The 26,866-nt window shown below is 49.1% G+C and overlaps 2 protein-coding genes across 5 annotated transcripts in view; one reads left to right on the top strand and one right to left on the bottom strand.

Annotated features, from left to right (window-relative positions):
* Window positions 1-379: 379 nt before the first annotated feature.
* Window positions 380-16,567, top strand: RMDN3 (regulator of microtubule dynamics 3). The gene is made up of 13 exons (XM_037502222.1): window positions 380-407; window positions 782-969; window positions 2,513-2,705; window positions 3,122-3,265; window positions 9,805-10,087; window positions 10,789-10,891; window positions 13,251-13,311; window positions 14,347-14,422; window positions 14,573-14,650; window positions 14,827-14,925; window positions 15,460-15,513; window positions 15,595-15,675; window positions 15,882-16,567. Exons 2-13 carry the CDS (start codon window positions 789-791, stop codon window positions 15,933-15,935), a joined length of 1,407 nt encoding a protein of 468 aa, XP_037358119.1. The 5' UTR covers window positions 380-407; window positions 782-788; the 3' UTR covers window positions 15,936-16,567.
* Window positions 16,128-26,866, bottom strand: part of RAD51 (RAD51 recombinase) — a 36,235-nt gene continuing 25,496 nt past the window's right edge. For 3 of the 4 annotated variants that reach the window (XM_037502225.2, XM_037502223.2, XM_037502224.2), the window contains exons 6-10: window positions 24,430-24,524; window positions 19,259-19,372; window positions 18,593-18,722; window positions 18,249-18,370; window positions 16,131-17,821 (exon numbers count right to left, since the gene is read on the bottom strand). In XM_037502225.2, coding sequence (XP_037358122.1) covers window positions 17,698-17,821; window positions 18,249-18,370; window positions 18,593-18,722; window positions 19,259-19,372; window positions 24,430-24,524 — 585 coding nt within the window. In that variant the 3' untranslated portion in view covers window positions 16,131-17,697. Of the gene's footprint in view, window positions 17,822-18,248; window positions 18,371-18,592; window positions 18,723-19,258; window positions 19,373-24,429; window positions 24,525-26,866 lie in introns of all 4 variants that reach the window. The other variant, XM_037502227.2, reaches the window with a different exon arrangement.

The raw sequence follows: 26,866 nt of genomic DNA, 5'->3' as shown, positions 1-26,866 counted from the left end.
GTTAGGAGACTGAGTCGTTTAAGCAGAAGCAACAGGAGACCCGCAGGTCAGGGCGCGGGCGTGCTGAGCTGCTGTCCCGGGACAGCAGGGCCGACTGCAGGGAAAGGCGCCTCGGCCGCCGGCCTCTGGGGGCTCCGGCTCAGCATCCGGGCCAAGGAACGCCCCCGCTTCCCTCCCCCCTCTCCCCGCTCCCGTGCGCGGGTCTCCGGGCCCCTCTCGCGTGACCCCGCCCCCGCGCCCCCGGCCCCACCCCTCGGGGAAAACGGGCGGCGGAGGCGGAGCTTCGTGTGGTCATCTCATCGCGCCTTCTTAACAACGGCGCGCGTGGCTGATGGCGTCGCTTAGTGACGTCACGGTCATTGACAGCGTGAGGCGGCGCCGCCGCTGCCATGGTGGAGAGCAGCAAGGTGAGGGTCGGAATTCGCCTCCTCTCGCTCCCGGGCGCGCTCCCGGGGCGCGGGGAGGCCGGGCGCTGGCCGCGAGGACGGCGGGCCTGCTCGCAGCGTCCTGAGGCGCGGGAAGGAGCTGGAGCCCCAAACCGGTCAGGACGGGGGGCGTGTGGAGGGAAGGCAGGCGGCGTCCCGCGCGGGCGAGCGGCGCGGCGTCCAGGCGCTGTGGGCGGGCGGAAGATTTTAGGGTACGGATGGGGATGAGGGTAGTCGGGAGCCCAGGGTCTGAGGAAGTGAGCTGTCTTCAGGGGTTCGGCCTTAGGGGTGCGTGGACTGGACTCACGAATCTCTCACACCCCTCCCTTCGCCTCCGGCCCGCGCGGGCTCTGCAGGTGCGGCATGCCTAGGCTGGGGGCCTTTGGCGGCGCCCGCGCGGGGCTGGGACTGTTGCTGGGCACCGCCTCGGGCCTGGGATTCCTGTGTGCCCTTTACAGCCAGCGGTGGAAACGGACCCGGCATCATGGCCAGAGCCTGCCCAACTCCCTGGGTTACGCGCAGACTTCGGAGCCGGAGCACCAGGGTAAGGAGCCTGTCACTTGAGACCACAGGGAGGCTGGGCCTGGGGTCCCTCGCGGCGTTTACAGCCCCTGAAACTACTCTTTTCCCCTATAATCCCAGGAAAGAAGAGGGTGAAAAAAAATTTATCTTTCACTTTCAGTTGCGGCCACAAGTGTGGTGTCCATGTACTGACGCCACCTGTGCAGTGTGGGTGCGATGCTTTGAGTAGAGGACGAGGCCAAGGGAAGGCAAAAAGAATGATCTTGCAGGGATTCAGAGTCTTGAGATGTACATACTAGAAGGGGCCTTGGAGGTTATCTACTCCTTTTTGCTTTTAATCCCCCTTATGAGGAAACTGAAATTCAAAAAGATTGTGTAACTTTCGGGAGGTTGTCCTAGAGCAAGTAAGTGGCAGGATTGGGCCTGGCCACCTAGACCAGGGACTTCCATACCAGGAGCTGGGACTGCACTTACTGCAGTGGAAGCTGCACACGGTGGGGAGCCAGCCATGGCTGAAGTGGGCAGCGCTTTCAGCTTTGCAAACCTTTCACGTGAACGCACTTGAGCAAAGCACCTGCAGCTGGTTCAGATCACGCCCCTGAAGTTGGTATGCGAGGAGCGTGCGGACCCTCGCTCGGGTTGATTAGAAATGCCTGTTTCTCCGATGACCGATGCCGGATGGATTGGCAAAGTCATCATTGCCTTGGATGTCGACCGTCAGCATTTTAGAACCCAGTGGTCACCTGCAAGCGTGCTTGTCGCTCCTGCCTTTTCCTTGTGCTTGCTCATCTGTAACTTCTCAGCAGCTGTCTTCCGCCGAGCTTGGGAGAAAAGGGCCATGCCCCCAGGGATCTTTGTTGCTCACCGTTTCTGAACGTTACTGGGTGTGTTTTGTAATCTGGCCTTAATGCATTTATGCCTGGACTCTGGATCCTCCCTCCTTGTTTCTTTCCTGTTGTTTCACAGTTCCACCTCATTCTCTGAGGCAGTTACCTGTTTACTGGCATTTGGCCATTGGAATTTACCCAGCGCTCTGCTCAGGGCTTGGTAGTGATGTTTTTTCAAGGGGGGCAGGATGGGTTTTCTCTAGTGTAGCTGTTACCTCAGCAACGGCCCCTATTCTGTTGGCCTTGCTCTGATGAGACGAAATGAAGTTGTTGAGAGGAGCTGACTTTTCTCTGCTGTTCTTTGTGAAATGAGGTCAGAACTTGAGGAGCTCACTTTTCGTTTTGCCGTGGCTGGTATTGATGACCACCTGGGATTTGGGCTCATACAGTCAGGTGGTAGGTTTTCTTCACTCGAGTAGGGCAGCACACTCTCGCAAGCATTTTACATGGTCTGCCATGGAAGGTTCTTGAAACAGAGGGTTCTTATTTAGAGATTGGAACTTTGATAGTTTGCCAGGGCTTGTTATCAGGACCTAGTTGTGAGGGTACATTGTCTGAACCGCAAGGATCTTGTCTGTAAATTGAGCTCCAAAGAGAAGCAAGCGTTCCTGACTTCTAGGTCCCAGATCCTTTCGTCATACATGCCATGGGCATCGCTGTCTCCTGTCCTCCTTTCAGTGAGGCCATTGCGGGCAATCCCAGGTGAGGCTGGAGATGCTGCGGTGCTGCCCAGCCTTCCACGAGCAGGGCAGGAGGAGGTGCTGGACCGCCTGGACTTTGTGCTGACCAGTCTGGTGGCCCTGCGGCGGGAGGTGGAGGAGCTGCGGAGCAGCCTGCAGGGGCTGGCTGGGGAGATTGTTGGGGAGGTTCGGTGAGTACCAGTCTCCTTTGCTGCCTTGTTCGCTGCCCGCCCCACTTCCCTGCCTCTAGCCTTTACAGCCGAGGTGTGTCCTGGCCTCTGCTGTCTGTTGCTAAGGAAGAAGCCTTTTTTATTTCTTTTTCCACAACTTCTCACCTTGTTTGGGGGGAAGTCATCTGCTTGGTTCCTGGCTTGCACACATCCTTTCTGGGTCTGGCCCCTGCGGTCTGTTGTAGCAGCTGAAACACTCTGCGCTGGCGCACCGTGTCTGCTGTGCGGCCGGGCGGGGAGCTGCCCTTCGTGCTTTCCCGGGGGGCACGCAGGGTTTGCTCTGCTCTTGGCCCTTTAGTGAAGAGTGGTGTAAGAGGCTTCCTCCCGGGGAGGAGGCGACAGGCTGGATGGGGCCTAGAAAGGGGCCTGCTTTTCAGATCCCATTTGGAAGAGAACCAGAGAGTGGCGCGGCGACGAAGGTTCCCGTTTGCCCGGGAGAGGAGCGACTCCACCGGCTCCAGCTCCGTGTACTTCACGGCCGCGTCGGGAGCCGCGCTCACAGACGCCGAGAGCGAAGGCGGGTGAGTCTCCTGGAAACGTCGTTCTCCAGCAGATGATGTTTTGTAAAAAATGGGAAATTCAGACCAAGCAGCTGTAATCAATTTTTGGAGGAAAGTGCGCGTGTGAATGAAATAAAATACGGAGCAGCCGCCCCAGAGAACCCGTCCGCCGGGGAGCACCCAGACGCCAGTGTTGCCTGGTCGCCGCCTGCCCGGAGGCCGTAGGGCGGCGCTTTCCCTGTCCAAGGACTTTGTAGGTGTAGCGTTAGGGCTTTGTCTCATCGAGTGAGAGCCAGGCCGAGTGCCCTTCCGGCAGGGGCGCCCGCAGCTCGCGCAGCCTCAGGCCAGGGCGGGGTCGCTGTTGGGGCGCTGGGGTTGCGCGGTGAACATCTGCGGGTGAACATCTGCGGGAGCGGCGGTTTGATGTTAAGCCATGAGTGCCATTCGGCAACCTTTTTATTTTTGTTTACGTTTTGGCTACCTTTTCCATGTGGAAACTTTGATCCGAAGGCTGGAGTCTGAGTCAGTAACTGTCGTGGTGCCCGATGCATCTGCCTTTGTCCGCCCTGCTCGGTCGTCTGGGGGCCGGTGTGAGGTCTAGAAACTGACCTGTCCTTGGTGGCCGCGCCTGACCTTTCTCCTCAAGGGGAAAGTTGGTTCAGAGAACAGACAGGGGTTCTGTCAGGTCAGGTGATGCATCTATAAAGATGCACATGGACACGAGGAGTTAAAACCAGCCATTCAGGGTCATCCTTGCAGCACCGTCCTGCTTGCACCCAGACGCCTGGTGAAACTACTGTCTATTCCTCTGCGACAGACACTTTGTGAGCACTTTATTTTTTAACTTAATTTTTTCTTTGGGGGGTGTGTGAGCACTTTAGAGGTATTTTCTCACTTAATTCTCATAAGGATTCTGGGAGGTAGTGTTGCTGTTCTTCCTGTTCCTCAGATGGAGACGTGAGGCCTGGTGGGGTTTGATGCCATGCCCAGGACTCTTCAGCCACGACATGCATGCTTGGTCCCCCTCTCCTGACAGGGTGGCTCATCAGCAGGGATGTGAGAGAGCCTTGGATGAGGCAGGGCCTGCTTCTCAGGGCACAAAGGGCTTTTTCAGGAAGATGGCGCCAGCGTGCCTTGGGTGTTCTTCTCGTTGGCTGAGCGCTACCCCAGCTCACTGCGCAGAAGACCTGCACGTTGTGCTGCAGTTTATTCCGTACATCTTACTCAAGACTGTTAGCCTTGTTTTCTTGTCTGGGCCATTGTATTCTCCTCCCTCTCCTCAATTTTTTTTTTTTGGTAAGATTTATTTATTTATACATATAAGAGCTGGGGTACAGGCCAGAGATTGGGGGGGGGTGAGATGATTCACCAGAGACAGAGTGGGGAACAGAACAGGCAGACTGACTGAAATACACTGCTGAGGGGAGCAGCGGGTGAGACAGGAGAGGTCTGCTGCGCCATGTGGGTAGCTCCCTGACCAGGGGATCAAACTCGTGCTGCAGAGGCTGCGGAGAGCTTCATAGTGCTGTGCTTAACCCTTTGTGTCACCAGGGAGGCCCCTCATTTGATTTTGAGAAAATGTTTTATGCTTTCCCTGTCACTGCTGTTGTCTGGATTTCATTGTCACCAAGGTGCCTCTTGAAACAAGTCTTGGTGAGGCTTTAGTACCCCGCTAATGACTGCTGTTGTATGGGTCACCTGACCCCTGTTGTCTGTATTCTCAAGGACTAGTAGAAGTGGCCCTTTTTTTTTCCTTTTTTTTTGTTTAAAGATTTATTTATGCATACAAGAACTGGGGTACAGGGCCTCCCTGGTGGTGCAAGGGGTTAAGATGCAACCTCTGGAGCTAACTGCAGCCATCGCAGCACAAGTTCAATCCCTGGCTGGCCAGGGAGCTACCCACATGGCGCAGCAGACCTCTCCTGTCTCGCCTGCTGCTCCCCTCAGCAGTGTATTTCAGTCAGTCTGCCTGTTCTGTTCCCCACTCTGTCTCTGGTGAATCCTCTCACCCCCGCACCTCTGGCCTGTAACCCCGTTCTTGTATGCATAAATAAATCTTTAAAAAAGAAAAAAAAAAGAACTGGGGTACAGGCCAGAGGTGTGTGGTGAGAGGATTCAGATCGACTGACACTGCTGATGGGAGCAGCAGGCGAGTCAGGAGAGGTCTGCTGTGCCATGTGGGTAGCTCCCTGGCCGGGGCTTGAACTCATGCAGCAGAGGCTGTGGATAGCTTCACAGGTTGCATCTTAACCCCTCGCGCCACCTGGGAGGCCCAGAAGTGGCCCTTTCTATTCAATTTGCCTAATAACCTCTGGCCAACATACGCTTCTGGAGGGCTATGTTAGAGGAGGGGGCAGAAATGAAATTATGATAGTATTGACACACCTGGATTGAAAAGGCTAAAGTAGTGGGTCACTTGGGTGGAGAATTATCACTTGAACTTTGTAAGAGGGTGGAACAGAAGAGTAGTTACGGCTCTGCTCAAGATCAGGATGTAGAACTCGGGGTTCTTCATGATGATTTTAGGAAGTTGTATACATTTGTGGCCACTGAGAGCCAGAGGTTAACCAGGGAAACCTGTGGGTGCATCACTGTTTGGGGTGTCACTGGGACTCCCAAGACCATAAAGGGAACAGGGCAAGCCTCCCAGCAGCCTGTGTGGGAGGGCAGCAGGGCAGTAGGAAGGTGCTTCTTCAGTTAAGAGTTTCAGCAGAGGGGGCCTCCCCGGTGGCGCAGCAGTTGAGCGCTGGGCTGCAAAGCTGCTGCAGCGCCGGTTCGATCCCCGGCTGCCAGGCGAGGGTCCCACATGGCGCGCAAACCTCTCCTGCCGCCCGCTGCTCCCCTCAGCAGGGTACTTCGTCAGTCTGCCTGCTCTGCTCCCCGCTCTGGCTCTGGTGAATTCTCTCACCCTCCCGCACTTCCGACTGTACCCAGTGCTGGTATAAATAAGTAAATCTTAAAAAAAATTATAAAAAAAAAAACCTTTAAATAAAATTTCAGCAGACTCGGCCCATGACTGATCCTGTGACATGTGGTGCAAGACGGGTGTAGCTGGCTGCTATCTGGGCCAGCGGCCACAGTGGGTAATTCTTACTGCAATGGTCAGTGCAATGTAGGTCAGAGGAGATTCTGAGAGACCACACACTCTGGGGTGGCTTTGAGCATGCAGGCCTGGGGGAGTGCTGCTCTGAGGGGTGGAGAGCTCCCAGGGAGTCAAGTGAATGTGGCAGAGCCAGAATCCCCAGTGGGTGTGTGAGCTGGTTCCCTGAGCATTGTCCCACGCGCAGCTTTATTCCCTCCCCGTCAGAATGCAGCCGGCCCTAGCGAGCCTTCTGGGCTTCCCAGCCACGGAGGGTTGCCTGTACCCTCATTGCCACTCCTTAGGCATTCATCACTTCACTTAAGTTGCTCTCATCTTCCCTACCACTAAGTCTCGTAGGGTTAGGATCCAGGCCTATCTTTTTTTTTTTTTTAACATTTATTTATTTATACAAGAACCGGGGTACAGGCCAGATGTGCAGGAGGGTGAGAGGATTCACCAGAGACAGAGTGGGGAACAGAACAGGCAGACTGACTGAAATACACTGCTGAGGGGAGCAGCGGCCGAGACAGGAGAGGTCTGCCGCGCCATGTGGGATCCTCGCGGCTGGCCGGGATTGAACCTGCGCTGCAGAGGCTGGGGACAGTTTCACAGTGTGGTGCTCAATCGCCTGCGCCACCAGGGAGGCCCCAGGCCTGTCTCTCTTGATTGTCTCAGAGGAACCCCTCTAATAGGGCTTAGGAAGAGCTGAAAGAAATTTAATTGCTAAGAGGAAGTAATGATCACTGACTTGCAGAATATCTTTAGGTGGCCTAGGGGTTAAGTCTCAGTGCTACCACTGCGAAGGCTCACTGAGACGGCCTGAGTTCAATCCCCAGCCAGGGAGGTGGCCCACACGGCGCAGCAGACCTTCTGCCTCGCCCGCTGCTCCCCTCGGCAGTGTATTTCAGTACATCTGCCTGTTCTACTCCCCACTCTGTCTCTGGTGAATCCTCTGGCCTACCCCCCAGTTCTTCTATGCAAAAATATCTTTAAAGAAAAAAAGAGTAGAGTCGCTCTGTCCTGCATCGAGTCTTGGGTCCTTGATGGGGACAGTGGGTTCTACCCGAGTACAAAGACCCAAAGGGCCTTTTCAAAGGCCCCGCCAGTCCCTGACCTAAAAAATGGCAGAGCATGTCAGACAAAAGTACCCTGGAAGCCCACAGGCTGTTGTTGGGGCACGTTTGCTCTCTGCTCGTGCTGAGGGCAAGGGGAGCGGCAGATGAGTAAGGCAGAGCCCCTCCAGTGGGGCCGAGGTGCAGTAAAAGGCACCTGCGTCACCCCAGCCTCCTCCCCACCTCCCAGGGCTCTACCACTCAGGCTTTTCCTTGACTGAACTCCCCAGTGCTTTTAGACCCTAAGCCCTGCAGGACTGTCCTCCTGGCTCAGCTCCCTGCAGTCTGTGCCAACACCCGTGCTCTGGAGGCCTGAGAGCAGGGAGACTCCAGAGTTCAACTCCCTCTTGGCCAAGACAGTTCTGTCCTCAATGGATGACAAAACTGAGCCTTTCTACCCCAGACAATCCAGTTACCCATTTTGCCTGAGTGGGGCACTGGTGGAGATTTGATTTTGTCATTTGGGTCACTGTCTGAAGGGATCGCTGGAAGCTCTAGGCCATACCTCTTTATGGTCTTGCTCCTCACCACACAGGTTGGTCGTGAAATCTGTTAACATACTTTTCCCTGTCCCTTTACTTTTTTTTTTTTAAAAAAAGACTGGGAGAGATACCTGTTTATTTTTTTATTTTTAAAGATTTATTTATTTATTTATGCAAGCACTGGGTACAGTCAGAAGCGCGGGAGGGTGAGAGAATTCACCAGAGCGGGGAGCAGAGCAGGCAGAAGGACCGAAGTACACTGCTGAGGGGAGCAGCGGGCGGCAGGAGAGGTCTGCGCGCCATGTGGGACCCTCCTCTGGTGGACGGGGAGCAGCCGGGGAGGGAACCAGCGCTGCAGAAGCTGCGGGCAGCTTTGCAACCCAGCGCTCAACCGCTGCGCCACCGGGGAGGCCCTGTCCCTTTACTTTCTAAAGTTCTAGAGGGGAAAGGTTATAAGGCAGGGTGAGATTAGGAAGTTAAGTGCTGCTGGGGTCCCCTGGTAGATCTCTGTGGAAGCTCCTCTATAAAGTAGTCAGCACAGATTGGGCACCAGGTCTGGGTGCCCAGGTGGTGCCTTCAGAGCCTGCCTCCTGGTCACTGGCTTTCTGGGTGAGGAAGATGGCACTTTCAGCTGCTGACTTTAGCACATTTTCATTTGGATTTATTTGTAGTTGCTTTTCTCATCTCACTTTTGTTCCAGCCATAGGGATCCTACCCCTTTTCCTTCCAGAATGGAGAAAGTCTCCCCTAAGTGATCCTAAGACCATCCCTGTGCCTCAGCACCTTCTGGCTCTGATAATACACCTGCTTTACCTTCACTCAGCCTGAAGGGCTCTTTGCTAGAAGGTTCTGGCCTACGAAGTCTTCTCTGCTCAGTTTTGGTCTGATTCATGTGGCAACCAGGGAAAACACCCTAATAAGCTGCTGGTGGAGGCCACCATCATCGTCCTCTCCTGCCTCTAGCTGCTGCGAAGTGCCCCACACCCACACCAGTGAGTTCCCAAAGGTTCCTCCTGCTGTGGCATAGGTTAGCTTGGAACAAAGGTACACATTGAGAAAGAAAATGTGGATATGTGGCTGCCCATGGCCTCGGAGGCTGGCACCCACCCATGTTGGTTCTGGCAGGTGCCTTTGGCTGATAAGCAGAAATGATTACCAAGTCCTTAGCCTGGTGAGTTGTCTAGTTCAGATCAGCCCCACCTACATTTTTATCTTGAGCAGTTCTTAGAATTTTGCTCACTAAAGCACAAATAGAAAAGACAGAAAAAATTACCTTTAATTCATCTGCTTGAGTTTTTTTTTGGTTTTTTTTTTTAAGATTGATTTATGCATACAAGAGCTGGGGTACAGGCCAGAGGTGCATCCTCTGGTGAGAGGATTCACCAAAGACAGAGCGGAGAGCAGAACAGGCAGATCTACTGAAATACACTGCTGAGGGGAGCGGTGGGCGAGACAGGAGAGGTCTGCTGCGCCATGTGGGTAGCTCCCTGGCCGGGGAGTGAACTTGTGCTGCAGTGCGGATAGCTTCATAGGTTTCCTCTTAACCTCTTGCGCCCCCAGGGAGGCCCTACTCTGAGTTCTGTTGGCAACATTTTGATACATACCTCTCTAGGCCTTTTTTTATGTTTTCTGGCAGACTTGGTGGTAACTAAGCAGGGGTTCTCTGTTGCTCACATGGCCCGGGTTGGTCACTCATGCCTCTCAGGTTATTTTTCCAGGCCACAGTTCCCATAGGAAGTTTTCTCCGGGGGACTAATTCTGCTCATAAGCAGCGGGGATGGTTCCTTCTTGGTGCTTTGGACAATGCCACGAGACTTCGGGGGGTGGGTGCTCTGAGGCCGAGTTATCCCCTCCCTTGACCCCGTCACTTCACTTCTCCGCCAGTTACACAACAGCCAATGCCGAGTCTGACTACGAGCGGGACTCCGACCGGGAGAGTGAGGATGGGGACGATGAAGTGATCTGTGAGACTGTGAAGATGGGGAGAAAGGATTCTCTGGACCTGCAGGTGGCTTCCAGCCAGGTGCCTGCCGCCCTGGAGGCTGGAGGCTGCTCTGGCCTGGAGGAGGTGCTGCTGCCCCTCCTTCGGCAGGCGGACGAGCTGCACCGGGGCAGTGAGCAGAGCAAGCGGGAGGGCTTCCAGCTGCTGCTCAACAAGAAGCTTGAGGTAAGGCCCCAGCTGCCTGTCCCCCGCCCCACGGGCAGCTAGATGTGGTCACTCACCTGCACGGTGACTTGGAAAGGGAAATGAGGGGAGATGGTTGTGGTTCTGCCTTGGGCGCCCAGGGCGGCGCATCTTATTCCAATGGCAGACAGGCCTCCTGTAGCGCCGACTGCAAAACCACCCCACCTCTCACTGCAGGAGGGCATCCGGAGGCCTGGAATGCTGTGTTCCTCTCCTAGCTCCCCTGACGCAGTGCCCAAGCTGCTGCCCCTGCTTCAAGTTTCTACCACAAGTGACGTGTGTGCACGCGCGCGTGTCAATCGAATGCCACCCCTTTTCCTTAGGTTCACAGCCAAAATTTGTTTGTCCAGGTGTAAAGGCCCCCAAAGTTAGACTCCTCCCGCTTTGGGTATTTCCATTTTCTTCCTGTGCCGGCAAGGCTTCGCGCCCGCTCTGCCTCCACTGCGCCTTGGGATTGACCTTTTCCTCCTCAGTGTCAGGCGCTCGCTGTTGTGCAACCTGTTGGCTGGAGATGTGTCGCCAGTTAACTGCATGTGGGAGGTCACAGGAGTGGGGGGCTGTGCGTAAGGCTGATTGTTTTGTAACAGCGGTTTGGAAACAAACCTGGAGTAGGGGAGAAGGCCAGGGGCCCAACTCCTTGCCGCTGAGGAAAGGGCGCCTCATTTGCTCTATTTGGTCCGCAGCATGGAAGCCAGCAGGACTTTCTCTGGCGCCTGGCTCGGGCCTACAGTGACATGTGCGAGCTCAGCGAGGAGGCGAGCGAGAAGAAGACATACGCCCAGGAGGGTAAGTGCCCAGGGCTGCCCGGGAAGGTGGCTGTCCCAGGGCGAAGCGGCCGGGGTCCAGCAGAACCACACAGGTCGCGGCACTTCCGGCTCATCTCACTAGGGACACACTCAGGCTCCAAGGGGCCTCGGCTTCCTCCTTAGGGCAGAGATGGCTGCAGCTTGTCGGAGCTTGGGGCTTAGCAGGTGCACGTTTTTGAGTAGTTATGTCACGTTAGCGTGATTCTTCTCATTCCCAGCCACACAGAGGGGCCCAGACCCCGGAATGTGAAGGGGTATTTTGCTGCTGCAGAATCTGTTTTCAGTCATGGAGCCTGTGGGGCAGCTGTTCTGAGGATAGGGTGAGTGGGGTGTATTTGGCAAGCGCCTAGAAGCAGCAGTTTGGCTGAGCAATCCTTGGGATCTACTCAGCAACAGCACCCCTGTTGTCAGACGCTGTGCCCCGGTGGTAGGTCCATCCGCCTTAGGCCAGGCACGGGCTCCTCCTTGTTTGTCATGACGTCACGCGGTCCTGGTGATTGCAAGAGACTGGTCTCTGGGACAGGTGATGTGTCTGAGCCCGGCACCGCCGGTCTTGTTACCCAGAGCTGACAGAACTATGAAGCGCACATCCATCTCCTTCCCCACTTTTATTAGCAGAACCATGCAACTATTACTGAATCTCCAATAATCTAGAATCTGACGGCATGTCAAGGTCACTGCTCTAAACATTGTCGAATTCTCTTGCCCTAACTAGAGCAGGCTATGGGGTTGAATGTTTGATACAAGTCTTCAAAAAAAAAAAAAAAAAAAACACCAAAAAACTGCTGGAAGTTGTAACAAGTGGCACTTAGTTTTTCTTTTCAAAACAGTTTCTATTTTCCCTCCTAAATTTCAGATGAAATCAGCCGATCGGCTTTGGACTCTTGGTGTACCTATTAGCACTAGCAGCCGGCAGCACGGTCTTTTAAGGCAGAGATGCCACAGCCAGTGTTGGTCCAGTTCGGTTTCCCCAGCTTAGTGTTCCCGGATGTCTGTTGCTGCTGGAGGCCAGATGGCTGGAGTGTCTTAAAGACACTTTTTTTTTAATAAAAAATATTTATGCATACAAGAATTGGGGTACAGGCCAGAGGTGTGTGGGGGGGGTGAGAAGATTCACCAGAGACAGAGCGGGGAACAGAACAGGCAGACTGACTGAAACACACTGCTGAGGGAAGCAGTGGGTGAGACAGGAGAGGTCTGCTGCGCCATGTGGGTAGCTCCCTGGCCGGGATCAAACTTGTGCTGCAGTGGCTACAGATAGCTCATACTGCTGCGACTTAAGGGGATGTCATTGTGTCCCTTGCACCCCCAGGGAGGCCCTTCAAGACACTTTCTAAGACCATCCCTGCTAAAGCTGAAGTTCTTTATATTCTAGCTCTAGAAGCTGGACCACCACCAGAAGGCAGCCGTGCTGTGGGCTCCCAGGCCATCACTGTTCATCTGTCCAGCTTAGCAGGAACTAGCTGTCTCATTCTGCGCTGTGTATTCTCCTAGTGAGATGCTCTGAAGGGGACAGAACTCCCCGAGAACAATGTCTTTTGTTGGCAGGTCTCTGTGGTCCTTCTGTTTAGAAAGGGGGACACCGGGCTCTCCCTGGCCATGTTAAAAATGTACTCCTATTTGTTGTACATTGTACCACATTAACCCTGGAGTTTGAGGAAACATTTCAAATGAGACAGCCCACCATCTCAGCACTTTAATTTCGTTCCATTTCTTCCATGTTCCAAGTCCCCTCTCCACTTCAACAGAGGGAGAAGGCCCATTCTGCAGTGTGCTCGGTGTAGACGCGGCGGTCCTCCTCTGGAGGGATGCAGGTTCCTTCACACTCTAGGGAACGAACGCTTGTCAAGGCGTTCACATGGGTGGGCCTTGATTGCTGTTCATCGTGGCACCTAGGAAACTTGGGTAAGACTAAGTGAAAGTCAAGGCTCTTGTGAAGCGTGCTGGCCTTGAGCCATGATGATTATTTTTAGATCAGGGATCGTTCTGAAAATTTGACCAAAGCCGTGGCCCCTCTTAGTAAAATGCACATGTACCTGCAGCCTCAGAGGGCTTCAGACACCCTGAAGCCTACCCACACGTAAGGCCTGTTGTGAAGTTGGGGTCTTTTCATTTTTTGAAATGCTTGGACACCAGGGTGGGGACTGGTACAGCAGACTAGCCGGGGCAGCAGAGGACAGAGAGAGAAATAGTCATCCCCGAGCAGCTTTCTGCAGTCATCAAGTTCCGGTCAGGCGGTCGGGGTGGGCGAGCACTACAGCAGCTGTTCTGTCAGCCCATCCTCTCCACGTCAGTGTGCTCGGGAGGAACGACTGACTCTGGATCACCTTTGTTTGCAGGAAAAGAAGCTGCCGAGGCTGCTCTGGAGAAGGGGGACGAGAGCGCTGACTGTCACCAATGGTAATGACTGGCGGTGGGGTCTGGGCGCGCCCTTCCTCAGCCCCGGTCCTGACGGCTCTGCCGGGGGAGCCAGGAGAGGGCGCTCTGCCTTTTCTTTCCATCCAGCCCCCAGCCAGGAACCCAGGGAAGTTTTCTTTGGGAGGCGCCTTGGGGTGGGGCAAGAAGTACTAACTCTCTCTGCTGAGGCTTGGGGAAAGAGGATGGCTCTTAGAAAACTACCCAGCCACACAACCTGTGGGTTCTTGGCTCCTTGGAGAGGCTGGGCTCATTGGCATCACCCCTCCCCTGCACAAGCCCCCGTCTCCCCTAGCTGCAGCCCACAGCTTGTAGTGGACTCTGGCTTCTTTGCTTGGCTGGCATGAGGAAAGGATGTATGACCTCACCCCCAGGAAACGCAGCCGTCAGCCAGCTTACAAAGCAGCAGCCCTGTTCCTGCGGGGGTGGGGTGGGGGGGAGAATGGAGCACCGAGACCTTCGTTTTGGAAGGCAGGCGGGAGCTCGCGGGCTCGGTTCCCGTGAGAGGGCACGCGGCGGCGGAGACTGGGAGGGTCTTTCTGCCTCCGCTTCTGCTGGCTCTCAGGTTTAAAAATTTCTAGAGCATCCCATCCCACTCCAGTTTGTCCTAGAAAATGTTTACAAGTTCCAGTGAAACATCCACGTACTTCTAAGGCTGAGATTTTTCAGCAGTGTCCACCCAGGGGACCAGAAAGGCAGTGTACTCAGGACTCGCCACTGAGTGACCCTTTACGACACCCGTGGCTGTACTCGTGGGGAGAATCTGGGCGGAGATCTTAATATTAAGAGATTTACTATGGAGGACTCCGCCTCTAAACCTAGTATGCTTTGGAGAACGGTTAACCTACCCCTGTGTTTGCTAAAGGACATGAATGAGGCCCACAGGTCTGAGCGCGGGACCGACAACGGAGCACTTCCAGCTCCAGCGGACGGGGCAGCACAGGCCACTGGCGGGAAGCACTTCCTTGCAGTGACAGTTCCCAGGCCTTGTCCTGAGCTTGCTGCCGCTTTTGCCCTCAGGTATGCGGTGCTTTGCGGTCAGCTGGCTGAGCATGAGGGCATCCAGAAGCGTGTCCTGAGTGGCTTTAGCTTCAAGGTGAGGAAAGGCCTCCCCCCGTCCCTGTGCTGGCAGAGTCCAGCCCCCTTGCTCTGTGCCAGCTCCCGGCAGAGGGGATTGCTGTCGTCGCTAGGACACACCGCCCTCTTCCCAGCCCCGTGTGAGATGTGTGTCTGCTTCCTCGCGCAGGAGCATGTGGACAAAGCCATCGCTCTGCAGCCGGACAACCCCATGACTCACTTTCTACTTGGCAGATGGAACTACCAGGTGCGCTGAATTTCGGGGCTGGCCCCAGGTGTCCGGCATGTGAGGTCCTCAGGCTGGTCCCAAGTGCCCCTTCCTCAATAGACTATCACTGGTGACTGGACTCAGGTCTGGTTGGCCCTGTCTTGGTATCAACTAGTCAGTGTCTTAAAGATATTTCATCATCGCTTTGGTGGCAGGTTTCTCACCTAACCTGGCTGGAAAGAAAAACCGCCACAGCCTTGTCTGAGAGTCCTCTAAGCGCCACCGTGCAGGATGCACTCCAGAGCTTCCTCAAGGTACTAGGGAAGGATGGCGAGCAGCCAAACATGACAAAATGTGGCTGGTTTTATTGGCTGGGCAAGGGAGAGAGGGTGTTCTTGTAAGGGGAAATGTTCTGTTTGCCTCTTCTATGGGAAAGGGAGAACCACCTGGAAATTTCATTAAAAATACAGACTCCCAGGGCCTCCCCTGGTGGCGCAGCGGTTGAGCGCTGGGTTGCGGGGCTGCCCGCAGCCTCTGCAGCACCAGTTCGATCCCCGGCTGCTCCCCGTCCACCGGAGGAGGGTCCCACATGGCGCACAGACCTCTCCTGCCGCCCGCTGCTCCCCTCAGCAGTGTACTTCGGTCCTTCTGCCTGTTCTGTTCCCCGCTCTGGCTCTGGTGAATTCTCTCACCCTCCCGCGCTTCTGACTGTACCCAGTGCTTGTGTATTTAAAAAAAAAAAAAAAAAAAAAAAGTTTTAAATAAATAAATAAAAATACAGACTCCCAGACCCACTCCCAAAGTTTTTGGCCTGACTTGAGTTTGGAAATCCCTTCTCCTTTTTTCAGGTTGAAGAACTACAGCCAGGATATTCCAAAGCAGGGAGGGTCTATATTTCCAAGGTAAACTCACCTGCCCATTTCAGCACGGATGAGAGGCTGGTGGTAGTATTTTCCCCAGGGCTCACTGTTGGCTTTTCGCAGTGCTACAGAGAACTGGGGAAAAACACGGAAGCTAGAGAGTGGATGAAGTTGGCCCTGGAGCTGCCAGTCGTCACTAAGGAGGTAGTCATTTTAAGAGCTTTGCTACCACTGGCTTCCATTCCTCCTGCATATGTATCTCACCTAGAGTTCACAGGGTCCCGGCTACCCGGGGGAAGTAGGGGAAAGGTTCTAAGAGCTCAGAGAGGAACCCTCTTCTCAGGTATCAGTGGTTTGGGAAATGTTGGCTCAGATTTTGGGTTCTAGCCCTGTTTTCTTTGTCTCCTTAGGACTCAGCTTTCCAGAAGGACCTGGAAGAATTGGAAGTAATTTTAGGAGAATAATCAGATTTTGATGGCCTTTACGGGGAAAGAAATCAAGTCTTTAGGCTCTGCTTAGATCAGGAAACTGAGCAAGACTGTTTAAGGGAGGGTCCGAACTCTTGGGTTTTGACGGGTACCTGCTACTGTTGCCCCAGTTTTTCTTGCCCGTTGTCCACGGGTTAATTTATTCTAATCCCTTACCTAATCTGAAATTGGGGATGTACTTGAGGCCTGGGTTTTTGTTCTCTCCCTCAAGCGAATGCTTAAAAAATCAAGACTACTAGAGGACTGAAGGCTACTTCAAAGCGCTATAGGGACAAAATACAGAACCGTCCTTGCCAATATTTTTCACTAATATTAACAGCAAAGTATACAGCCCTAAATCACACCTGCCTACCAGGGTACAAGGGCGGGCCAGGGCAGGTCACAGATACGGCCTTCTCTCACCTAGCATGTGGATTCTAACTGTTTCCTGGGCTGGACCACTTGGCTTTTGGCAGCTTTGGGGGTGACAGCAGGTGGCATAACATGACGCAACAGCCTGTGAGACTCTGTAAAATGATGATCTGAGGAGTTGCCTGGAATATATATTTTGTTACAAACTTGAAATAAACCAAATTTGACTACAAGTGATTATATATCCCTTTTCTGTGTTTATCAGCTCTTAAGACTTCCATAATTGTTTCCTACCATAGAGGCTATTGCACACACACACACATACACACACAGAAAAATTTTTAGGTAAAAGTCACTGAAATACTTTATGTAAGAACCAAGCTTCCACTCTAGAATCTGTCTCTGTGGCTTTATTATACCATACCATCTTTACTCTGTGGTATAGAGACAACAGAAGGCCTGAAATGTGCTCCATTCTCTGTCAGGGAACTAAAATTTTAAAACCAAAGCTGCATTAAAGTGACTATCTCCCTACATAAAGCAGGATCAAGAGAAGTAACAGCAGAGAATTTTCACTAGCTCTCCTTATGCTAGTTGAGCGGCCCTTTGGAAATTCTAAGGGCTGGTTAAAAACCCATTCTGAGTAGAAGTCTGAAGGGGAAGAAATGGAGTATCTCAAACCCTTGAAATAGAGTAACTGGGCAAGTGCCAGACTCTATAACATACGATTTACAGGATAAAAACAAAGGTCACAGGAAAGCCATGGCACAGCCATTTATCGGGCTAAGTGACAGTAAGCTCACGCAGGGCTGCCCCTTTAAATGTTAAAGCAAGAGAAAATGATCACTCTACCCAACACCAAAAAGATCATGGAGGCCTTATGTTGCAATGGTCAGCCTATACCTAACTCCTATAAACAGCATATTCACTGCAAGTAACTACAGGCAGTCCTGCACTGCATCTAAAGAAAATAAAGCTGCAGGAGACCTATTCCATTTGCCACATAGCTCAGGCATTTTTTTCAGCCTTCAATGAGAAAAGGTCTCCCTAGTTTTAGTTCTCTTGGAGACTTAAGACTGTCTAGGACACAGCTATTAGCCCTGGGTCAATCCCTAGGCAGTATGTCAAAAGTACTCCATAACACCCCCTCCGAACACCGAGGGATCATCAGAGAATACTACATTCTAGAAGGAATAAACAGATCAGATCAGTTTATAACTAGACCTGTCTCCTGTTTACACCATCAGAGAAGCCAATACAATAGCTGTTTTCCTGGAAGCCTTTTCCTGGCAGTCACAACAGGAAGAGGCCTGTGAAGAACCTCAGGGAGCGGTCCTCTCCACTAGGCTGTAGCACTGAAGATTTATCACAGGGAAAAATGAATGATTTAGTCTTTGGCATCTCCCACTCCGTCTGCATTGATGGCAAACATGGCTTCAGCTTCAGGAAGACAAGGAGAATCGTAGATTTTGCAGATTCTGGTTTCCCCTCTTCCTTTCCTCAAGTACAGTCTGAACCAAAGACACAGGTCAAAGTACCAAAGTTATGATTAAATTCTGTTCCCATTTATGGTCGACCCCCCAAAATTTTAGACATGAAATCTTCCTAGAAGGACTTCAGGTATGTTTTCCTTAGGGTACTTCCAACCGGGAGGAATCCATTTCTGTCCTAAACCATTAGATTGTTCATATTCAAAGAATTATTTAATAATCAGTGAGAGGCATATTATTTCTTCATATTCACTCTTCTCCATCTGAGGGCTTTTAATTCCTTTTTGAACTAAAAGCAAATAGCTGGACTAGCCACAGCATGACAATTAGATTTAGCTCCTATCTAATAGTAGCATTAACGGGATTTAAAATGGAAATGTTACATCTTTGCATCTACTTCACAGTCAATGACATTCCAAAATAAAGACATTTATCCCATCGTTTTTACCTTGTTGTTGAGGCATGTGCAATGATATTTCCTCCAATAGGTTTTTTAGGATCTGCAGCAAACATGGCTGCTCCATCCACCTGGGCTACCACCTGGTTAGTGATGACCACTGCAACACCAAACTGGTGGGGGAGAGGACAGATGTCATTATTCTGTGGCTGCAGACAGTCCAAAGACCTTACTGCTGCCACCTTCACCCCCACAAAGTGATAACTGACTATTTCTCCTCCTATCTGTTATCTTGGTGATTTCAAGTCATGATGTCCTGCTTGGTCTCCTAGCAAGACGCCTAGAATTTGTGGTCCCTGAAAGTGGGGATTCCCTCACCCTGCCCTGTAGCCTACCTCATCAGCAAGTCGGAGAAGCATCCGCAGAAACCTGGCCAAGTGCATCTGCCTGGCTGAGAGCTCACCTCGACCGGAATAGTCTGTTCTGTAGAGGGCAGTGGCACTGTCCACAATTAGCAGTGCATACCTACAGGGAAAAGGGCTCTTACTGAAGTCTACTTCCACTTTATATCCGCTTCTATTCTTTTCACTACCCCCAAATTTTCATATTTATACCTGTATATAAATGTTAAAATATCTGTATGACATTCATGTCTAAGGCACCACAAAACAACATAACACCTCCCACAAGTTCACGTGGCTTATGGCTTTTTTTAAATCCCCGTGTCCCTTCTCCCTCCTGCTTCCTTGCTAACCTCAGAGCCCTTAGAACGTTTACTAATGTCTGCTACTTTCTGTATTTAACTTTGTCCAATCATCTGCTATGTAAATGTCACTATGCAGAATTCCCTCCAGCTCCTCCACGTCATTGTAATTGGCCACACTTTGTCTTTCCTTATGGTTGAATGGCTTCATTTTTTAAACAGTGACAGGACATAAAACCACAAAACAAGAATGTCAACATAGGAACTAAAACATCAGTCTTCCCAGCTCTACTCCAAGCTGGTATGAGTTTGGCCAAATGGCTCTGGGAACAGACAGTGCCTTCTACAGTGCACGTACCTGGACTCCACCATCATGGCTGATGCCTGATAAAGAAGCTGGGTCTGGTGATCTGTGTTGAACCCTCGCGCATAGGCTACATTATCCAGGACATCACTGCCAGAGAGGCCATATCTTGGAAGAGAGGAAGAGAACATTTTTAGCCCGCACATAGAACTCAAGAGATGAGAAATTCTTTTTTAACAATGAAATTACCTGGATGGGCAGGTGAAAAATGGTATCAGGGCTAACGAATATAATTCCCTTTCTACTAGGAAGACCAGACACACAGTATTTAGAGAGGTGACAGCATCAACCATTTTGGAGTAGCTCTACCTGGCATTCCTGAACTAGAATTAGAAATTTCTAAATACAAGGAAACTTCTGGAGAAACTAAGGGTCTCATGAAAGAATTGGGACTGAAACAAAAATAATGGATCTCTTACAGAAAAATTGTTTATATGAAACAAATTCATATAAACTTGTTATACAGGAGCAAAACCTATGGACTTGACATTTTAAGGTATTCAAGAGCAGTAAATAAGCATCTTTTATTTCTTCTAAACTTTTTTCTTTCCTGTACTTTTCTTTCATTACTAGAAAGGTAGAATAAGTGATCTGTATCTAATAGGGTTAAATGAGTGATACTTTAATTCACCTTATACCTCAACAGTGAATTTTGCTTTTGCATTTTAAAAAGGCAGAAGATACCTCCCATTTTTCTAGAAATCTCACCTTTGTGACTACCACTAAGACATGACTGCACTTTAATGGGACCCCATTTCTTCAAGGATATATCCACCAATCAAGACCCAACTAAGTGCCAGCCCTTATATAAAAAGTTCCCTGGACCTCTCAAATATATGTGATTTTTCCTCTTCTGCACTTCCAGAAAACTGGATTTAGGCACTTATGAGAAGTCACCCTGCAGTTCCTTGAGGAAAGACTACACCAGCATCTCCACCTAGAACATCTTTTACACCTAGTAAATTCTCAATAAATGTTTCTGAATAAGCTATTATCCACAAACCGAACAAAAGAAAATCGTGTACCATCACTTTAATATCAAAATATTACTTGGGTTAAAGTCACCCAAAATCGCTAAATTTCCAAAGTATAATACTTAGTCACTGACATAATTCATAATTCGTTTAAATAAAATAAGTGCGTTGTATTTCTTTGAGAACCAAGTTTCTATGTTTATGTTTCTATCAATCATTTAGTAGACACTGATCTTTACCTAAGTTATACACTGTGTCAAATCTATTTTTTTTAAAAGATTTATTTATACAAGCACTGGCTACAGTCAGAAGCGCGGAAAGGTGAGAGAATTCACCATAGCCAGAGCGGAGAACAGAACAGGCATGGACCGAAATACACTGCTGAGGGGAGCAGCGGGCTTGGGAGGAGAGGTCTGCGTGCCACGTGGGACCCTCGCCGGTGGCCAGGGATCGAACCGGTGATGCAGAGACTGCGGGCAGCCTTGCAGCCCAGCGTTCAACTGCTGCGCCACCAGGGGAGGCCCTCAAATCTATTTTTTTTAAGACTTAGCTTTAGGTAAATACTTTTTCCTCCCAAAATAATAATAAGAAAAAAACATTTTAGCACTTGAAATAACACTGCAATAAGCTACCCGCAATATCATAGACGCCACACCCTAGCCAATTGTATTTCCCACTTTAAATAATGGATTCTTCATGTAGGTAGTAACAGTCATTGTACTTTCCTGGACATTTTACCAATTATTCTTATTAACACAAATGAATGTTCAGCATGGAATTAAGCGGCTTGATGATGAATAGTTAAATTTGGGGGTGAGGATAAAGATATGATGCAGTTTCATTTTGGGATCCTGACAAAATAAAGTGAGAATAGGAGATAAAATTTTCTATATTAAATCATGGCTGCAAGATTCAAGATCTTTTAGGCCTAGACACAAATGTTAAGCCTTATCTCAAGAAACTTTGATATAATCTGTCAGGAAGAGAGATTATCTTTTGTTATCAGAACATAGTTTACAGGGGTGGGCTGGGGGGGGGGGAACAAACTGACTTTTACAAGCAGGAATATCTGGATGCTGTCACAACTGAGGTAGCACAAGGAATTTTCAATACCCATAATTTGGAAAAAATAGGTTGGCTATAAGCAGGCTCTCATAGTATTTCCAGAACTTAATTAAGAATAATCTAGAGGGCCTCCCGTGGTGGCGCAGCGGTTGAGCGCTGGGCCGCAAAGCTGCCTGCAGCCTTGGCAGCGCCGGTTCGATCCCCGGCCACCAGTGAGGGTCCCACATGGCGCGAAAATCTCTCCTGCCGCGCCCGCTGCTCCCCTCAACAGTGTACTTCAGTCCTTCTGCCTGTTCTGCTCCCCGCTCTGGTGAATCCTCTCACCCTCCCGCACTTCTGACTGTACCCAGTGCTTGTGCAAATAAATAAATAAATAAATCTTAAAAAAATAAAAATAAATCTAGAATACCTAGTTAAAAAAAAATTCTTAGGTCGAAACCAGACTTAAATTACAATATTTAGTTCTTAATGTTTACATCTGCTGTATAGTTGCAAGGGGTGTCTATCATTCTCTTTTTCATAGTACTTAAGTTAAAACTTTCACAAAAGGTGGTCACATCGTAACTAGCAATTATAGTCACAGTTCTTAAAGTTCAGCAAGAATCCAGATCAGAGGCCTCCCTGGTGGCCTCGGGGTTAAGTCTCAGGTAGACCACCACTGAGAAGGCCCAGTGCAACACAGCCTGCACTGAACCCCTGGTCAGAGAGCTAACTTACGTGGCGCTCAGATCTTTCCTGTTTAGCCCACTGCTCCCCTCAGCAGTGTATTTCAGTCAGTCTGCCTGTTCTGCTCCCCACTCTGCCTCTGGTGAATATTCTCACCACTATCTCCGCACCTCTGGCCTACACCCAAGTTCTTCTACGCAAAAATAAAGTCTTTAAAAAAAAAAAATCCAAATCATCTGGAGACCTTGTTAAAAAAAAAGGTCACAAGTTAATATGTTTAAACAGGGCATGGCAAAAATTAATCAGTGAGGGTACTGTTGTGCAGGAAAAATTAGGTATTTGCTTAAGAAACACCTGTAATTTGGAACAGAAATTATTAAAAATTTCCTGCATAGGCAGAAGTAATTAAAATGTATTGAAGAAATTTACATTTAAACAGTTTTCTTTTAGTTGACATATTCATAAACATGTCTCTAATTAATATTCCTTCATTCACTAACAAATACTGAATAACCTGGTCTAGTGCTTGAGGCTACATACAGTAAGTGATCAAAACAAAGTCCCTGTCTTCATAGCCTACATTCTACTATCTCATCTATTCTACCTGAGCACTCCTTACTTACGGACTGGACAAAATCTTGATGACTTTGTCTAAAAGAAAACTCTTCAACTACTAAAACAGTATATTTTACTTAACAGTGTGTTTTCTGTTAAGAATACCAAAAACAACTTTGGGAGTGAAATACAGTTTAGTATACTCACCTGCAGAAAATTAAGATCAGGGGGCCTCCCTGGTAGCGCAAAGGGTTAAGTCACAGCACTATGAAGCTATCAGCAGCCACTGCAGCACAAATTCCATGCCCCGCCAAGAAGCTGACCCACATGGCGCAGCAGACCTCTCCTGTCTCACCTGCTGCTTCCCTCAGCAGTGTGTTTCTGTTCCCCACATTGTCTCTGGTGAATCCTCTCACCCTCGCACACCTCTAGCCTGTACCCCAGTTCTTGTATGCATAAATAAATCTTTTGGGGGAAAAAAAAAAAAAACCAGCTTCAAAATTCTCAACCTAGAGTATCTTTTTACTGAGGTCTAATTTATATGCCATAAAAGTAAATTTACAGTTTACAACCATGATCACAATTCAATTTTAGGACATTTCTATTATCCAAAAAAAGGATCTCAAGTCTAGTTGGAGTTACTTTCTGTTCTTACTCCAAGCCTCCAAAACCACTGATCAACTGTGTCTATAGATGTTTCTTTCTGGAAACTTCACTTAAACGGAATCCTAAGTATTTGTGTCTAGCTCCTATCATCATGTTTTTGAGATTCATCCATTTTGTAACAGGTACTTCATTCCATTTTACTGTTGAGTAGTATTCTACAAATATTTATTCATTCATCAATTGGACAATTGTGTTGTTTCCAGTTTGGCACTAACAAGTAACACTATAAATTTCCACATACAAATCTCTATGTAGACATGTTTTCATATCATGTGGCATATAACCACAATAAAACTGCATGGTCAAAAGATAAATTTATGTTTATGTTGTCCAAAGCAACTGCATAGTTTTACATTCTCAACAGCAATATACTAGCATTCCAGTTTTTCCACATCATTTCCATTTAAAAAAAAAAAAAAGATTTCTTTATGCATACGAGAACTGGAGTACTGGCCAGAGATGCGGAGGGTTGGTTGAAAGGATTGACCAGGGGGCCTCTCCTGGTGGTGCAGTGGTTGAGTGCTGGGCTGCGAAGCTGCCCGCAGCCTCTGCAGCACCGGTTCGATCCCTGGCCACCGGCGAGGGTCCCACGTGGCGCGCAGACCTCTCCTGTCGCCCACTGCTCCTCTCAGCAGTGTACTTTGTCAGTCTGCCTATTCTGTTCCCCGCTCTGGCTCTGGTGAATTCTCTCACCCTCCCACACTTCTGACTGTACCCAGTGCTTGTATAAATAAATAAATAATTCTTTAAGGGGAAAAAAAAAAAGGATTGTGTCCCCAGGGACACAGTGGGGAGCAGAACGGGCTGATCCACTGAAATCCACTGCTGAGGGGAGCAGCAGGTGAGACAGGAGAGGTCTGCTGCACTATGTGGGTAGCTCATTGGCCAGGGATTGAACTCATGCTGCAGTGGCTGCGGATAGCTTCATAGTGCTGCATCTTAACCCCTTGTGTCACCAGGGAGGTCCCTCCATCCTTTTACTTTCAATCTGTCTGTGTCTTTGAAAATAGTGTTTCTCTGGAAGACAGCAACTAACTGGATCTTGTTTATTGTCTAGTCTGACAGCAACTCAAAGATCTATGACTGAAGAACGCTTTTTTTCTACTGAAGAAGGTGATTCTTTTGAACTACATACAACTTCGGAATATGGAACAATAAAATAGACACTCTTCAGACAATGACCATGGCAATCACTAAAGTGGTGGCTGTAACGATATTTTGCCTAGTGCAGTAACCTACCTCTCAGCCACTGCTAGTAGTCGTTCTGGCCTAAAGGTACCCTCGGTGTCAATGTACATGGCCTTTCCTTCACCTCCACCTCGGTCAATGGGAAGCTGAGAGGACAAAAAGAACAGAGGAAAATAAACACCGTATTTGTGATATAGCTGACTAACTTCCCTGTGACAGGTATATAATTTCCCCATACCTCCATAATGCAAAGGGAAGAAACACTTTTTTTTAAAATTTTATATACTTTTTGCATCATTTTTCATTTTTGCATAATGTATGCATTTTCATTTTGGTTATAGTCCCCACACAATTCCTACCCCCCCTTGTTTTGATCCTAGTCCTTCCTCCCCCCATCCCCTATAGTATGTTTCTGGTTTACAGTGGCTTGTTGATTTTTACTTTATTATAATTAGTCTTTTTCCTGGTCCCTTATTTAGGTTTTCTAAATTCCTGTTATAAGTGAGACCATCCAGTATTTTTATTTTCCTTTCTGGGCTTATTTCACTGAGTACTATCCCTTCCAGATAGGAAACACTTTTAAACTGACAATCAGAGGTACGGAGAAGGGATTCCCCTACTGAAAGAAACACAGCAAGTAGTAGATATGAAGCTTTTTGTGTCTTATAGCATATGAGAAGAATGTTTTGCCAGAGTCACAATACGTGGAGACAAAGTCCAAAGTAGGTGATATATTCTATGACTGCATACTAACACAAGTCTGATCAACTCTCTTAAGAGCACAAGTATTTGGAAGACTGTTTACCGGAAGACTGCTTACCTTAGCCTAAGTAATGGGTGCTGATCCAATATCCAATTAATTTTAGGATATCCAGACAAAACACACTTCACTATAGAGATTTTTTTTTAAAGATTTATTTATTTATTTATTTATTTATTTAATTTATACAAGCACTGGGTACCATCAGAAGTGTTGGAGGGTAGAGAATTCACCAGAGCCAGAGCGGGGAGCAGAGCAGGCAGAAGGACCAAAGCACACTGCTGAGGGGAGCAGCGGGCGGCAGGAGAGGTCTGAGCACCATGTGGGACCCTCCTCCAGTGGCCGGGGAGCAGCCGGGGATCGAACCGGCGCTGCAGAGGCTGCAGGCAGCTTCGCAACCCAGTGCTCAACCGCTGCGCCACCGGGGAGGCCCACTATAGAGATTTTATTCCTTCGGGTCACTGAAAGAAACTGGCAATGCCCCAGGGGCACCGCTAACAAATAAAGAAAAAAGAAAAGAAAAAAAAAGGTGTTTGCTCTAATGGTACATAGAGGTGTTAAAAAATGAAGGAGAAAAAAAAATTAAAAAGCAAAGAAAAGGGAGGAACATGGATAGCGATAATTGTCTGATGAGCTACACTATACTAATTCCATGCCAGATACCTTACCTCTGAGTCTTACAAATTTTGAGCGAATGAGACAAAAGGGATAGTTTTCATCTAGAAATTGACTTTGGAGTTCCAATTTACCTTTAAATTTTGAGGAAAGTTTTAGACTAAGGACGTGGTAGCATAAAATCTATTTGAGAAATTTTGTTTCCAAAAACCACAGAAGTATTATATATGCTTGTTTAAAGTTCAAATAATATAAATGTGTAAAAATTGAAAGCTCTTCATCACTCCCATCAGCCATAAGTAATCTCCCAGGTCATTTTGTATGCATTTTCATATACTCCTTAAAAATAAAAAAAGATTTATTTATTTAAACAAGAACTGGGGTAGAGATCAGAGGTGAGGGAGGGTGAGAGGATTCACCAGAGACAGAGTGGGGATCAGAATAGGAAGATGTACCGAAGACATTGCTGAGGGGAGCAGCGGGGGAGGCAGGAGAGGTCTGCTGCGCCATGTGGGTAGCTCCCTGGCCGGCTGGGAATCGAACACCATGCTGCAGAGGCTGGGGAGAGCTTCACAGTGTGGCGCTCAACCCGCTGTGCCACTGGAGAGGCCCCATTTTCATATACTTCTGATATACAAATCTCCTTCCACTACGATGGGATTACATCCAGATAAATTTTATGTTGAATGTATCCTAAGTTGAAAATGCATATAATACACCAGAACTACATACTATAAACATTATAGCTTTGCTTAGCCTACTTTAAATGTACTCTGAAGACTTTATCCTGCAGTTAAGACTAAAACAGTGAACAGAAACCCTATTTGCAATAAATTGTTGAAAGCTTATGTACTTTACTGACTACTGTACTGAAAGGTCTATAGAGCTGTCTGCCCTCATGACAACGCAGCTGTAGCTTGCTGCTGCCACCCAGCACCACAAGAAAATAGCATACAACACAGCTATAGCCTGAGAAATGATCAGAATTCACAATTCCATTTCTACTGAATGTGTATCATTTCCACACCATTGTAAAGGTGAAAAATTTTAAGTCAAAGCATGCAAAGTTAAAAAAAAGTTAAAAAAAAAAAAGCATGCAAAGTTGGAAACCAC

This window comes from Talpa occidentalis, unplaced genomic scaffold (genome assembly GCF_014898055.3).
Source record: "Talpa occidentalis isolate TD23 unplaced genomic scaffold, MPIMG_talOcc4v2.1 talOcc4.11, whole genome shotgun sequence".
Taxonomy (NCBI): Eukaryota; Metazoa; Chordata; class Mammalia; order Eulipotyphla; family Talpidae; genus Talpa; species Talpa occidentalis.
This window is presented reverse-complemented; position numbering and strand designations above follow the sequence as displayed.